The 14307-nt window shown below is 40.1% G+C and overlaps 2 protein-coding genes across 3 annotated transcripts in view; one reads left to right on the forward strand and one right to left on the reverse strand.

Annotated features, from left to right (window-relative positions):
• The first annotated feature begins 653 nt into the window (after positions 1-653).
• LOC105537290 (cold shock domain-containing protein E1) lies at positions 654-2106 on the forward strand. Of its 2 annotated transcripts, XM_011976874.1 has the most exons (2): positions 654-1283; positions 1344-1846. In XM_011976874.1, the coding sequence occupies exons 1-2, from the start codon at positions 1155-1157 to the stop codon at positions 1554-1556; spliced, it is 342 nt and encodes a 113-aa protein (XP_011832264.1). In that variant the 5' UTR covers positions 654-1154; the 3' UTR covers positions 1557-1846. The 2 variants fall into 2 exon arrangements, with proteins under 2 accessions (XP_011832264.1, XP_011832263.1); XM_011976873.1 differs by having other exon boundaries at positions 654-2106.
• Positions 2107-3527: 1421 nt separating this feature from the next.
• The window catches only part of ZNF354C (zinc finger protein 354C), an 18628-nt gene continuing 7848 nt past the window's right edge, over positions 3528-14307 (reverse strand). Inside the window, exons 3-5 of the mRNA XM_011976877.1 lie at positions 7889-8015; positions 7294-7389; positions 3528-5551 (exon numbers count right to left, since the gene is read on the reverse strand). Of these exons, the coding sequence (XP_011832267.1) occupies positions 4137-5551; positions 7294-7389; positions 7889-8015 (1638 nt within the window). The 3' untranslated portion in view covers positions 3528-4136. The remainder of the gene's footprint in view (positions 5552-7293; positions 7390-7888; positions 8016-14307) is intronic.

Here is a 14307-nt window from a genome sequence, read left to right on the forward strand (position 1 = left end):
ATGTCAGTCCAGTTTTCTAGGTATTTTCAGTGCTATCTGGATCTCTCTTTGCCCAGTGTCAGACCTGAACAATTATTGCATCAGACCTATATATGTATAGACCAGGGGAGGGCCCCAGATTGCATAAACAACTGTTATGAGATCACTTTCTTGAGCTTCCTTATCTTTGTCACCACCTTGACACCTTCCAGCTCTAAGGAGCCACTTCCTCTTCCTGATCATCAGGTTAGAAATCCAAGGGTTTAGGTTCTCCTCTCTGCTACACACCTCATGGATACATCACTTCCAGGTCCAAGTAGCAGGAAGATAGTGAGGGAAGAAAAGCAATGGGGATTCTCCTAAACCTTTTTGGCCCAGAGATCCTCTAATCAGAGTGAAGGGTTCTTAACTGAGGTTTAGATGCCTGCTCAGCCATCTCTGTCCTCACCACAGGAATGCCCGAGTGCCACAATGATCTCCTTTCAAATTCCAGTTTCCTTCCCAAATCTGCCTGTTATTACTTTTGAGGGTGCCCAGACAGCTGCTCCATGCCTTAGTTACATTTAGCATGAGAGAGAAAGTGGAGCATGCTCATTCCATTTAAAGGGAACCCAGTACCACCCAGTTACTTTATTTCCAACAATTACATCACTGGAGGATTAACTCTTAAACAGGAACTTCCTAAGAATATAAATGAAGAATTCTGATTGAAAGATTCATCACTTTATCCAATCACTTTTTGCATTAATTTTTATTAAAAATTGACACACAGAAAAATTTTTTAAATGACCAATGAACATCTCTACATCCACCACAAAAAAAGTTGACTAATTTTGTACGTTATTTGAAAATATGCTGCCAACATCATGACTTTTCAAACTTAAAAAAACTTCTGCATGCATCTCCTAAGAATTAGAACATTATCCGACGTAACTCAATTATCACTTCTAGAAAAATCAAACACACCACATTTATCTAATACCCATTCCATCTTCCTATTTCCCCAAATAGCCCCTCAAATGTCTTTTATAGGTTTTTTTTAATGAATCAGAAGCTAATAAAGGATCGCACTTTCCATTCGATTATCTCTCTTGCCTTAATCTAGAAGAGACCACTTTTTGTTTTATTACATTTGCTTTTTGAAAAGTCCAGACCAGGGCCAAAATGCACAAACTATGGCTTACAACCTCACACCCCTGCGTAGGGCCACAGTGGAATGTGTGAAAGATCAGTTTGGCTTCATTAACTATGAAGTAGGAGATAGCAAGAAGCTCTTTTTCCATGTGAATGAAGTTGAGGATGGCCTTGAGCTCCAGGCAGGAGATGAGGTGGAGTTCTCAGTGACTCTTCATCAGCGCACTGGCAAGTGCAACACCTGGAATGTGTGGCGGGTCTGTGAGGGCCCCAAGGCTGTTGCAGCTCCTCGACCTGAGCGGTTGGTCAGTCCCTTGAAGAACATCACCCTGGATGATGCCAGTGCTCCTCGCCTAATGGTTCTTCATCAGCCAAGGGGACCAGATAACTCAATGGGGTGTGGAGCAGAAAGAAAGATCCGTCAAGCTGGTGTCATTGACTAACCACATCTACAAAGCACATCATTAATCCACTATGATCAAGGTAGGGGGACTCTGGTGAAGGTTTCTGAATATCTCCCTCTTCATTCCTCCCGAAATCTGGAATACTTATTCTTTTGAGCTATTACACCAGTTTTAACACCTTTCTCATGTTGTGTTTAAAAAGTACATTTAAGAAAACCATTTTAAAATAAATTTAAAAAAAAATTCCAGACCAGTTGTCCTGTACCAACTCTGGACTTGTCTATTTCCATAATGTGTAATTCAACTTGTTCCTCTACTCCTTGTATTTCTTTAAATAGGAAGATAAGTCTAGACAAAAGATTTAATTAAATTTGGGGTAAACATTTTTGGCAGTACATCAAGGATGATCACACATGCTTCATACTGCGTCCTATCAAGAGCCACATCATGTTGGCTTATTCCAGAAGTAGGGAAATGCAGTTTGACAGCCAAATCTCATTGTAAAGGCGATTCTTTTGCAATAGGTATCTGTGATCTTCTGACACCTTGTAAACAAAGTTCCTTAAAATTTTTTTCACCTAATGGGTTTTACCATTGATTTTTGCCAGATTTAATTACATTAAGGGTTGTAAAATGGTAATTTTTCCAAATCTATCATTCTGTGTACATTTAAAAGAAGACATTCTTCAAATAATTTTATAACAAGTTTTCTTTTTTCTCTACTGTCATCATTATGAACTTCTTTTCCTTCTTAGCATTATCAGCAATATCAGTGATTATTCTTTTTGATTTTAAGTTGTCCTAAATTTGGCCCGTGAGAATACCTTCGACTTGGCGCCTGTCCCCTTCTGACATTATCCCATTAGTCTTCAAATACTATCTTGCTTTTCATTTTATTTTCTTAATAAAAAAAAGTATTTTAGCCACACCACCCACTTCCCCTGCTCCAAACGGAATCAGTCACTTCTCCAAGGAACCCTGGTTCCTGTTAGTGGGGAATGGCATTTAGGAACCAAAATTTGGGTACTAAGCATGCTCACCACTACTGGGTACAATGTTAAATATTGAGGTCTGTTTAAAAGCCTCATTTTCTTTGTAAATGTATTTAAATACATAAAACAATAACTTTCTGATAAGCTAAAACCAGTCAATTAAGAAATATACTGACTGCTTGGATTTAATTCTAATATTTTTCTCAGAAGGTCTAGCTAATTGTATTAGAATAATTTTTTTTTTTATGATACCAACTGTGAATTCAATGAAAGTCAAATATAAAGTTGGAGGAAAAATGCCTGGGGGGAACTAAACATTTAAATTGATGAAAAGAATGCTTAATAATTAACTCTTCATATATAACTTTCCACAAAATAATTCCTAAAATATGTGTAATAAGGCAATCTTATATGTGAAATATCCAAAAGCAATTACACTTTCTGGACCTCAGCTAGCTTTACAGATTTAAGTACAATTATAATAAAAGCAGGCATAATTAGGGACTCATAAGAAAAAAGAATATAGTTGTGAGTCAATTATTAAGATTAAGGTGAGAGGAAACCCTTATAGATAAAACAGTAACTTTAAATTACTGCAACTATGTCTAACTAGGCTACAAAACAAACAGTACTGTTGGGACCTCAGGTTGGAAATAAGTCTATAATCATCACAAAACACCAGATCCGAAGACCTAGATTCTAGTCTTGACTCTGTTCACTAAGTTCAGGTTCTTCATTAGTACAATGAAAGGCTATAATTAAACCTCTCCTGGATCTAATGAGCTACCAGACATGTAGCCTCAGGTTCTGCCAAATATATCCCTTCTGCAACAGATAACAAAGTATGTGCTTAACAGTCTTTCCAGTTGCTTCAGTTAATCCGCCTTCTACGGTACTATAATAGTACTCAGTTCAGTTATATAAAACTATGTCAATTTAAGAAATGACAGAAGATAAGTAAGAGAGTCTACCTTTGGGCAAGATTTTAAGAACTAAATTCTAAATTAATAAAACTACATTTTTTAATAATAAAGGACTTTTACGTTTACACACACACACATGCATATGTGTATATACGTATGTTTACATATGTAAGTTGCTGGTGGGACAGCTCATAAAAAGAGCTTTATTATTTCCAGGTGAAGAGTTAAATTTAAATAATTCATTTTTATGTTTAGCTTCCCTTTATGAAAATAAGCGCTTCCTATGTTGGCTGGCTATTTTAAAGAAGGCCACACACTTATTTACATTATTAATAACTCAGTGACTGTTTTTAAAAGAAAATTCACACATTGAAGCTTACTCTTATAAAGGGAATACGGTCTTATGAGAGAAACAAAATGTATATTTAACTATTTTTCATGATTTTTTAAAAGTTAGGCCTTTTACATTTTTTCTATCAATTAAATATTCATAGGTTTTTAGAAACCTTCAAATTTATGGTTCTTTTAAAACTTAGCAAGTCAGTGCTCTTCATAATTTCACTGATCAATTTTATCATTACTTAGTGGTAACTAACATATTTCCTTCAGGAGAAGTAAAAAAGACAAATCTATTAGGAGTTTGTACCCTATTGATTATTCTCCTTATTCCCCAGTGAGAAGTCCTGGATTATTTGAGAGATGAACTAAGCCTCATAGGCCTTATCTCCTCTAAGAAATCTCTGATACTGAGTGAGTGAGGAGCTGCAGATTAATGGTTTCCCATATTCCTTCCATTTATAGAGTTTCTCTTTAGTGTGAACTTTTTTGTGTCTACAAAGGTTTGATCTGTAACTGTAGGCTTTCCCACATTCCATACATTTATACAGTTTCTCCCCAGTGTGGATCCTCTCATGTTCCGTTAAAAATGAATACTGGCTGAACGCCTTTCCACACTGATTACACTGATACGGCTTCTCTCCGGTGTGAATTCTCTGATGCCTATAAAGGTTAGATTTGCAACCAAAGGCTTTCCCACATTCCTCACATGTATAAAGTTTTTCCCCAGTATGAATTTTCCGATGTTCATTAAAGGATGAATACTGGTTGAAGGCTTTCTCACATTCATTGCATTGATAAGGTTTTTGTCCAGTGTGAATGCGCTGATGTTCAATAAGGGTTGCAATACGTGTGAAGGTTCTCCCACATTCCAGGCATTTATACAGCTGTTCTCCAGTATGAAGCCTCTGATGTTCAGCCAGAGAGGTAAACTGGCTGTAACCCTTCCCACACTCACTACATTTATAGGGTTTCTCGCCTGTATGGATTCTTTGATGCCTGTGAAGTTTTGCTCTGCAGTTGAAGGCCTTCTCACATTCACCACATTTATAGAGTTTCTCTCCAGTATGAATTCTCTGATGTACAGTGAGGGTTGAACACTGGCTAAAGGCTTTACCACACTCCCTACATCGATACGGTTTCTCTCCGGTATGCACTCTCAGATGTTTGATAAGGGTTGAACTGTTGCTAAATGCTTTCTCACACTCATTACACTTGTAAGGTTTCTCTCCAGTATGAATTCTCTGATGAGAAAGAAGGGATGATCTGTGGCTGAAGGTTTTTTCACACTCGTTACATTTGTAGGGTTTCTCACCTGTATGAATTCTCTGATGTTCAATAAGATGAAGATTCTGCTTGAAGCTCTTCCCACATTCATTACAGATGTGAGGTTTTCCTCCTGGGTAAATTTGGAAGCATTTCATGAGATCAAAATTCTGTTTAAAATCTTCCCCAAATGTATAATACATATTGGGTATCCTTTCTATAGGAACACTCTGTTGTGCGATGAGAGCTGTATTTATAAATAAGCTTTTCTCCAATTCAAGACTCGTATGGTTTCCATCTTCACTGATGGTTTTCTCATGCGAGACTATCATTTGCCTGAGAGGTTTCTTCTCTTGCTCCTCTTCTATCCTGCTCTCAAATTCCACAGCTTCTTCAGAGTTAAGGTCCCAGGGACCATCCTTAATGGATTCTTCCTTTATCATTCCCTGAGATGTTTCCTCTACAAAAACGTCCTGTCTATGAGGCAATGCTTCTGTTTCAGGCCAAGTCTTGAAACCTAAAATGAATCAGAAGAATTAATGCCTCCTCTGCTGGAAGAAACAAACTGACGTATCAGTGAGACAATAAAACTGGTAACAGTATATGTAAAAGCAGAGTGTACAATCAGATTTCAAATGCTGACCTGAATCTTGGGAAGAACAGGATGGGATAAAGGAAAGTGGGGTGAATGGGTTAAGGAATGGCATGGGAGAATACACAGGACAAACTAACAATGAAAATGAAGTGATTCCACCCAGGTAAAGTAAAGTTAGATGCAGAAGAACAGGCTGGGTAGAAGATATGAGGATACAGAAAAATGCCAAATGAGAAGCCCACGTTGAATTCCATGGGATACTCCACTCTGTCATCGTTTTCCACTCTGCATATACCAGGCAATGAAGCAGGCAGCCTACTTTCTCCTTCTTACTCACATGTCCCTTTCATTGTATTATCTCCCCATGTTCTCTCTCCTTCTTACTCACATGTCCCTTTCATTGTATTATCTCCCCATGTTCCCTTTGAAACTCCATATCCAATAATTTTTTAAATATTTGGATTGGTTTTCTTAAATTTCTTTATTTCATGTAACTGATTTTATATCATAGTCTGCGAAGCGGGAAACAGTCTGTTAAAAAGAGGAAGGCTAGGCACGGTGGTTCACACCTGTAATCTCAGCACTTTGGGAGGCTGAGGCAGGTGGATCACCCGAGCTCAGGAGTTCGAGACCAGCCTGGACAACATGGTGAAACCCCATCTCTACCAAAAATACAAAAAATTAGCTAGGTGTGGTAGCACGCACCTGTGGTCCCAGCTACTCAGGAGGCTGAGGTGAAAGGATCGCTTGAGCCTGGGAGGCAGAGAGTGCAGTGAGCTGTGATCACACCACTGCACTCCAGCCTGGGTGACAGAGCAGTGAGCTGTGATCACACCCTGCACTCCAGCCGGTGACAGAGCAGTGAGCTGTGATCACACCCTGCACTCCAGCCTGGGTGACAGAGCAGTGAGCTGTGATCACACCCTGCACTCCAGCCTGGGTGACAGAGTAGTGAGCTGTGATCACACCCTGCACTCCAGCCTGGGTGACAGAGAATCATCTCAAAAAAAAAAAAAAAAGGAGTGGGGGGACGTTCAGGTTTTGAAAATTACAACAGCCCTGCAGCATGACTGTGAGGATTCTATGTGATTAAAGTTTAAGATGCTCATTATAAAAAAGAGGAAAATATGGAGTAAATTGCCCCTGTGCAACAATCTATCCCTGGTGATTGGAAGAATAACCGTTTTTTCATATTGCCTTTCTTTGTATTTTCCCCTTTTTATTTTATCACAAAGGGAGACATATTCATTTCTTCTAACAAGCTGCAACCAAAAGACTGCGCTCACTCTCTTTGTAGGACTCTCTTGAGAATAATGAAAACCTGCAGGAGATTTGAAGTCAATATGTCTTAAAGTCCTGAAATATGTCCAAGTCCCAAGCTCAGCTTTGATTCTGGGTGAAAAGATTTAGTTTGAGGTGACTCTAAACTACTCTCTGTTGAAACCTGATTTCCTTTCATCAATCCATGACAGAAAATAGGTTAACATTAGATAACTGCAATTAGGTGATTGTGTGTACTTTAACCTATACAACTCAAACAAAATACAACTGCCTGAGCATCTCAGTAGAACTCAGTATTTCCAAGAGTTTCCCAAGAACTGCCTCTTTGTGACCTACGTGTCTACGAAGACTCTCTTGTGCCCATTTCCCAGCCTCTCACTTACCTACACAGGTGTCTGAAGGGACTTCTCTTTCCTCCAAGCAGGGATCTTCTCCTTGTTGCAACTGATGAATCAACTTTGGCATTGAAAATGGAATCCCTGCTCATGAGGAAGGAAAGGAAGCTTGAACAAATAGCATGAAGAGCAATCCAAGAACTCACATACTACTCACTCTGAACCGACACAGCAAAGGACGCGAGGCCTGAGAGGCAGACAAGGCAGCACTAGCACTTCTCAGGGGCACTGGAGCTGTCAATGGGTGGGGAAGGTCTCCATTCAGAAACATTATAGGGCCCTGGCAATGAATGCCTCTAAGATGGGGGGTCCCTATATGTTTTTCAGAATCTAAACTGGGATCTACTCACTGGCCTACTCCAAGGAGGAAAATCTGATTGGCGGTGGGATGTGAGGGAGAGTGGAGGGTAGAGAAACAAACAGCAAGAAGGGCATCACAACAGGAATGTACACTTTCAACTCTACAGCAATTCAACCTTTCCGAGGGGCTCACTAGGGTGAAAAACTACAGGCTCGGAACCCCAAAGATGGATCTGTGAGGCGTTCCTGTAACAGGTTCTTCGTCATAGGCAAAAATTCTTACCCAGTGAGACCAGGCTGCTGTAGTTCTCCAGCATCACCTCCCGGTACAAGGCTCTCTGGGCAGAGCCCAGGTGCAACCACTCGTCCTGGCTGAAGAACACGGCCACATCCCTGAATGTCACGGACTCCTGTAATGGCAAACGCACTCCTGCTCACCCAGGACCGTCTTCTTCAACGGAAGACACGGTAAGAAAGTGACAGTGGGATGGACAGAAAACCCCAGGATTCTAACTATTTCACATCAACTGTTTATGTAATTTTTGGAACCATCCATTAGCTATTTATTTAGTTAAACAAGTATTTATGGAGTACTCACTGGGAACAATGACACATGCCACACACAGTGGGAGGAGGGGAAGACAGGCAAAGTTCCTGCCAACAAGGAGTGTAAATACCAGCCTGGGATCTTTCTCAAGAGAAGGTGATGTGATGACAGAAGCAGAGAGTGGAGTGCTATGCTTAGAAGATGGATGAAAGGGCCACAAGCCAAGGGCTGCAGGGAAACACTAGACGGTGAAAAGGGCAAGGAAACAGATTTTCCCGAGAGCCTCTAGAAGGACCCAGCCCTGCCGACAGCCTGATCTCAAGCCAGCAAAACTGAATTCAGACTTCTGACTTCCAGAACTGTAAAAGAATACATTTATGCTGTTTTAAGATGCTGCATTTGTGGTAATTTGTTATAGCAGCAGTAAGAAAGAAATACAATGTGAACAATTGAAGACCACCTACATATCTATCAATAAGGGAATGGAGAAGCAAATTATAGTATATTGATGCCATGAAATGTTATGCAGCCATTAAATAGAATGAGGTAGATCTCTATGACACTGGAATTTGACCTTGATATATTACTGATTCATATGAAAAAACCAGCCACAAAAGAATCTATATTTGTTGAAAAACTCTACATCTGTATATACATACATGATGCATGCAAAACTATCTGGAAGAATACAAGCTGTCACCCTCGTTATTCTTTGGTATTTGTGGAGAGGGGCAGAAAAGCAATCTTTCACTTATTACTTTATACCCTATCATTAGGCTTACAGTTTTTTACACTTTGGGAGATTGTGTGTATGTATGTTTGTGTGTTCCTTTGCTTTGAATTTTCTTAAATTCCACTTTACTATATTTATATATATGTATTTTGAGACAGAGTCTCGCTCTGTCACCGGGCCAGAGTGCAGTGGCACGATCTCAGCTCATTGCAACCTCTGCCTCCCAGGTTCAAGCAATTCTCCTGCCTCAGCCTCCTGAGTAGCTGGGACTACAGGCATGTGCCACCAGCTAATTTTTGTATTTTTAGTAGAGACGGGGTTTCACCGTGTTGGCCAGGATGGTCTCGATCTCTTGACCTCATGGCCCACCAGCCTCAGCCTCCCAAAATGTTGGAATTACAGGCATGAGCCACTACACCCGGCCTATTTTAATTTATATGTTGACTTTTTAGTTAGACCTCTTTGTATTTTTAGTGGTTACTTGAATAATTATAATACACATTTTTGGTTACTCATCACCTATTTAGAGCTGATATATCGTTTCACATAGAATGCAAGAATATTGCAAGTATAGAGGACATCACCACTCTTCTTTATGCTATAGCTGTTACAAAGATTTTCCCAGTTCAGAGAGTCGACGGCACTCACCAAACTTCACTGAGCATATTCATGTTAAGGTTTTTATTTAAAGGCAAAGGGTACAACACAGCAAGAGAGAGAGTTCAGGGAAGCACTAGAAAACCAAGAGACACTCCATGTGCAGCCTCCCTTATTTGCACAGACCATGCCATGACTCTGGATCTGTGTGAAGAATCTTGGTGTTGGAGAGCTCAAAGGAGGAACTCTCAGCAGGGGCACTGTATGTAATCAAGCAAGTCCTGTCAAATCTTTTAGGCCAGTCGGAAGCCATCAGTAAGGAAGCTTACCAGGAGTAGCCACTGGCATTGAGATCTTAAAAATACACAAGCCAGGCCGGGCATGGTGGCTCACGCCTGTAATCCCAGCACTTTGGGAGGTGAAGGCAGGTGGATCGCCTGAGGTCAGGAGTTCAAGACCTTCCTGGCCAACATGGCAAAACCCCGTCTCTACCAAAAATACAAAAATTAGCTGGGCGTGGTGGCGCATGCCTGTAATCCCAGCACTTCAGGAGGTGAAGGCAGGTGGATCGCCTGAGGTCAGGAGTTCAAGACCTTGTCTCTACTGAAAAGTACAAAAATTAGCCAGGAGTGGTGGCGCATGCCTGTAATCCCAGCTACTCAGGAGGCTGAGGCAGGAGAATCACTTGAGACAGAGCAAAACTCCTTCTGAAAAAACAAACAAAACAAAACAACAACAAACTCACACAAGCTGATGGCTGGGCACGGTGGCTCACACCTGTAACCCTAGCACTTTGGGAGGCCAAGGTGGGTGGACTGCCTGAGCTCAGCAGTTCAGGACCAGCCTGGGCAACATGGTGAAACCCCATCTCTACTAAAAATACAGAAAATTAGCCAGGCGTGTTGCATGCACCTGTAGTCCCAGCTACTCAGGAGGCTGAGACATGAGAATTGTTTGAACCCAGGGAAGCTGCAGTGAGGCAAGATCACACCACTTCACTCCAGCCTGGGCAACAGAGCGAGACTCTGTCTCAAAAAAAAAAAAAAAAAAAAAAAGCTGCCTTTATCTTGTTTTGGCCAAGAGTCAAAAAAATAGACATCCAAGAATTTCCAGAGAAAAATATAGAGCTTTTCCAGATACAAAGATAGAGCTTTTCCAGTTCAGATGTTAAATAAATTCTATCTTCATGGTTATTTACATTATAACTGCCTACATTATAAACTCCCTCCTAGAATACAATAGTATTATTTTGCTTTAAGCAGTCAGCTGCATTTTAAAGAAATCGAGAGGGAAAAAAAAGTATTTTATATTTATCCAGATAGCTACCATTTCTAATGCTCTTCATTCTTCCTAAAATCAGAGTTCCCCTCTGGTATATTTTTCTTTTAACTTACATAACTTCCTTTTTAGTATATCTTATAGTACAGGCCTGCTGGCAATGAATTAGCTTAATTTTATTTTGCCTGAAAATGCCTTTATTTCATCTTGATTCTTGAAGAGTATTTTCATTGGATATAGAATTCGGGGTTGGTTTTTTTCTCTCTCTCTCTCTTTCAGCATGTAAAATGTCATTCTATTGCTTCAGGTCTTTGTCGTTTCTGATGAGAAGCCAATGGTCATTCAAATATTGATTCTCTGCATGTAGTACAGTTTTTTTCAGCCTGCTTTCAAATCTTTGGTTTCTGTGATTTCTCTATGACTTTCCCTAATATGGTAGAGACCAGCTAGCTATACGTGGCTACTAAATACATGAAATGTGGCTCTTCTGAATTGAGATGTTATCTGTATAAAATACATACCAGATGATTTACTTAAAAACATATATACACACACATACCAACATATACATACACACACAAACATACATGCAAGTTATCTCAATAACAATTTTATATTGATTTCATGTGGAAATAATATTTGGACATACTGGGTCAAAGAAAATACATTATTAAAGTTAATTTATTTGCTTCTGTTTACTTTTTTAATGTGGCTGGTGGAAAATTTTATATTAGGTATGTGGCTTTCATTCTTGGTTCACACTATATTTCTATTGCATATCATTGATCAATGATATGTATAGCTGTGACCTCCTTTGTATTTATCCAGGTTGAGATTCATCAAATGTTATAAATCTGTAAAATTACATTTTTTACCAAATTTGATAAATTTTAGGCCATTATTTCCTTTTAATATAGTTTGTCCCATTCTCTGTCCCTCTCCTTCTAGAACTCTAACTTCATATATATTAGACCTTTTAATATCATTTAATTGGTAACTGAGGCTTTTTTTTCTCCCTGTTTTTCAGATAGGATAATTTCTGTCTATCTTCAACTGTCATTGACTTCTACTTATGTTCATTTCCAAAAGTTAAGCCTATTCACTAATTTTTTTTTTTTTTTTTTTTACAATTTCAGGTATCTGACCTTTCAGTTTTAAAATTTCATAGTCTAGAATTACTTTTTTCACAATCTCTATTTCTCTGCTTGCATTTCCTATTAGTTCATTCTTTACATGTATATTTTCCTTTAAGTCCTTGAGCACAATTATAATAGTTGTTTTAAACTCTTTGTGAATTCTAATATCTGGGTCATCCAGGTCATTGTCTCTACTGATTGTCTTCCTCTTGAGTTTTGGTTGCACTTTCCCATTTCTTCATATGCCTACCTTACCCTGGAAATTGTATAGTACACAATGTGTAGAAACTGGATTTTGCTATGTTCCTTTGAAGAGTACTGAGTTTTTTAAGCAGGTAGTTAAATTAGTTGGAGTCAAATTCCAAACTCTGCCACCTCTCTAGCAGGCAGCATCAAATATCTTTGTTCAGTTCTTATTTGGGCTACTTTGAGTCTGTCCTATGCATGTATGGTTCAGGGGTCAGCTAGAGATTTGGGCACAGTTTGTGCACAGAATTTGGGGCTTCCCTTCTCTGCCTCTCTCCTTTCCAAGATTCCTCCTCTCACTTTCCAACTGCTAAGTTTGCCTCAAACTCTATCTTGTGGTTCTTCACACCAGTAAGACTGCAAGTTTGTGACCAAGTTTTGATCATTCTGTTGGTGCTGACTGTGGCCTACTCCCAGGCAAAAAGCTGTAAAAACCAGAAAATTTATCTGGTGACAATTCCTTCTTCCAAATATACACAGGTGTCCAATATCTGCCTGCTTTTGATTTCTCTCCAGTATCTTAAGGTTGCTTCTATTTTATCCAGAGTGTAGTAGTTATCCACAGATGAATTCGTCTGAAAAGAGCTATTTCTCTATTACCAGAAGCTGGAAGCACATGTATCTTTTTGAAAATATATTTTAAAAACTCAGTGAGCCTAGCAAAGCTCATTAAATATTAAGAAATAAGAAAATGACAGACTCCTAGAACCCCAGATCTGAAAGACTTCTTATCAATAATCTCATCCAGTTGTTCTCATGAGTGTGTGGTATCTCCCCCCACCTCCCTAGAGTGAGTAGCAATGTGTGAGGGTGTTTTATTTTTCTCAATGACTAAGGGAGTCCTACTGGCATTTAAAAAAAGAGATCAGGGCCAGGCGCGGTGGCTCACCCCTGTAATCCCAGGCTCACGCCTGTAATCCCTCATGATCCCTGAGGCAGGAGGATCATGAGGTCAGGAGATCGAGACCATTCTGGCTAACAAAGTGAAACCCCATCTCCACTAAAAATACGAAAAATTAGCCGGGCGCCTGTAGTCCCAGTTACTTGGGAGGCTGAGGCAGGAGAATGGCGTGAACCTGGGAGGCGGAGCTTGCAGTGAGCCGAGAAGTGCCACTGCACTCCAGCCTGGGCGACAGAGCGAGACTCCATCTCAAAAAAAAAAAAAAAAAGAGAGAGATCAAGGCTGCTAATCATCTGGAAATGGAAGAGAAAGTACTGCACAAGGAAAGATAACTCCACCCAAAATGCTTATCATGTTCTCACTTAGAAACACTTGTTGTCTAAGCTGTATTTTTAAAATAAAGATGAGAATCTGGGTTGTGGCAGGTGGCGTTATAGGAAGATTATAAGAAATGTGAAAGTTTGTTAGGTTTCCAGCAATAGAAACTGACTTTGGCTCATTTACACGAAGGACCAGGTAGCTCCAGGGAACCTGATAGTCACAGAACTAGGCTTGGAAAATAAAACAGAAACTAGGGCAGCAACATTCTGGACCACGGCCACGATCACACTAGGAAACCAGACTTGTGAGAATACTGTTGTCATGGAAAAGTAGATGGTACAGCCTCACCAGCATGAGACAGCTACTGCTTTTGCTGTGCCACTCCTCCTTCCTCTAGGAATTCAAGTTACTGATGTTGCCACAAATTACCAAACTGTATTCTACATCAGAGGTACCCAACCTTTTTGGCACCAGGGACAGGTTTCGTGGAAGGCAATTCTTCCACAGACAGCAGGGTTGGGGGAATGGTTTCAGGATAAAACTGTTCCATCTCGGATCGCCAGGCATTAGGTTCTCATAAACAGCACACAACCTAGAGCCCTCACATGCACCATTCACAACAGGGTTCGTGCTCCTATGAAATCTAACGCCGCTGCCGATCTGACAGGCGGCAGAGCTCAGCTGGTAATGCTCGCTCACCTGCTGTTCACTTCCTGCTGCACAGCCTGGTTCCTAATAGGCCAGGAGCTGGTACCGGTCTGTAAAACCGGGGGTTGGAGACCTTTGTTCTGTTCCTGTTTCCTCATATCTCTAGCTCCTGACTGAAAGTCTGAAGTAGGTCCAGCTTGGGTCACAAGTCTGTACCTTATCTATAATTAAAGCTAGAAAAGTAAGTATCTGGTGATTTTTGTTTGTTTGTTTTTGAGATGGGGTCTTGCTCTGT

Source organism: Mandrillus leucophaeus, unplaced genomic scaffold (assembly GCF_000951045.1).
Source record: "Mandrillus leucophaeus isolate KB7577 unplaced genomic scaffold, Mleu.le_1.0 Scaffold170, whole genome shotgun sequence".
NCBI lineage: Eukaryota > Metazoa > Chordata > Mammalia > Primates > Cercopithecidae > Mandrillus > Mandrillus leucophaeus.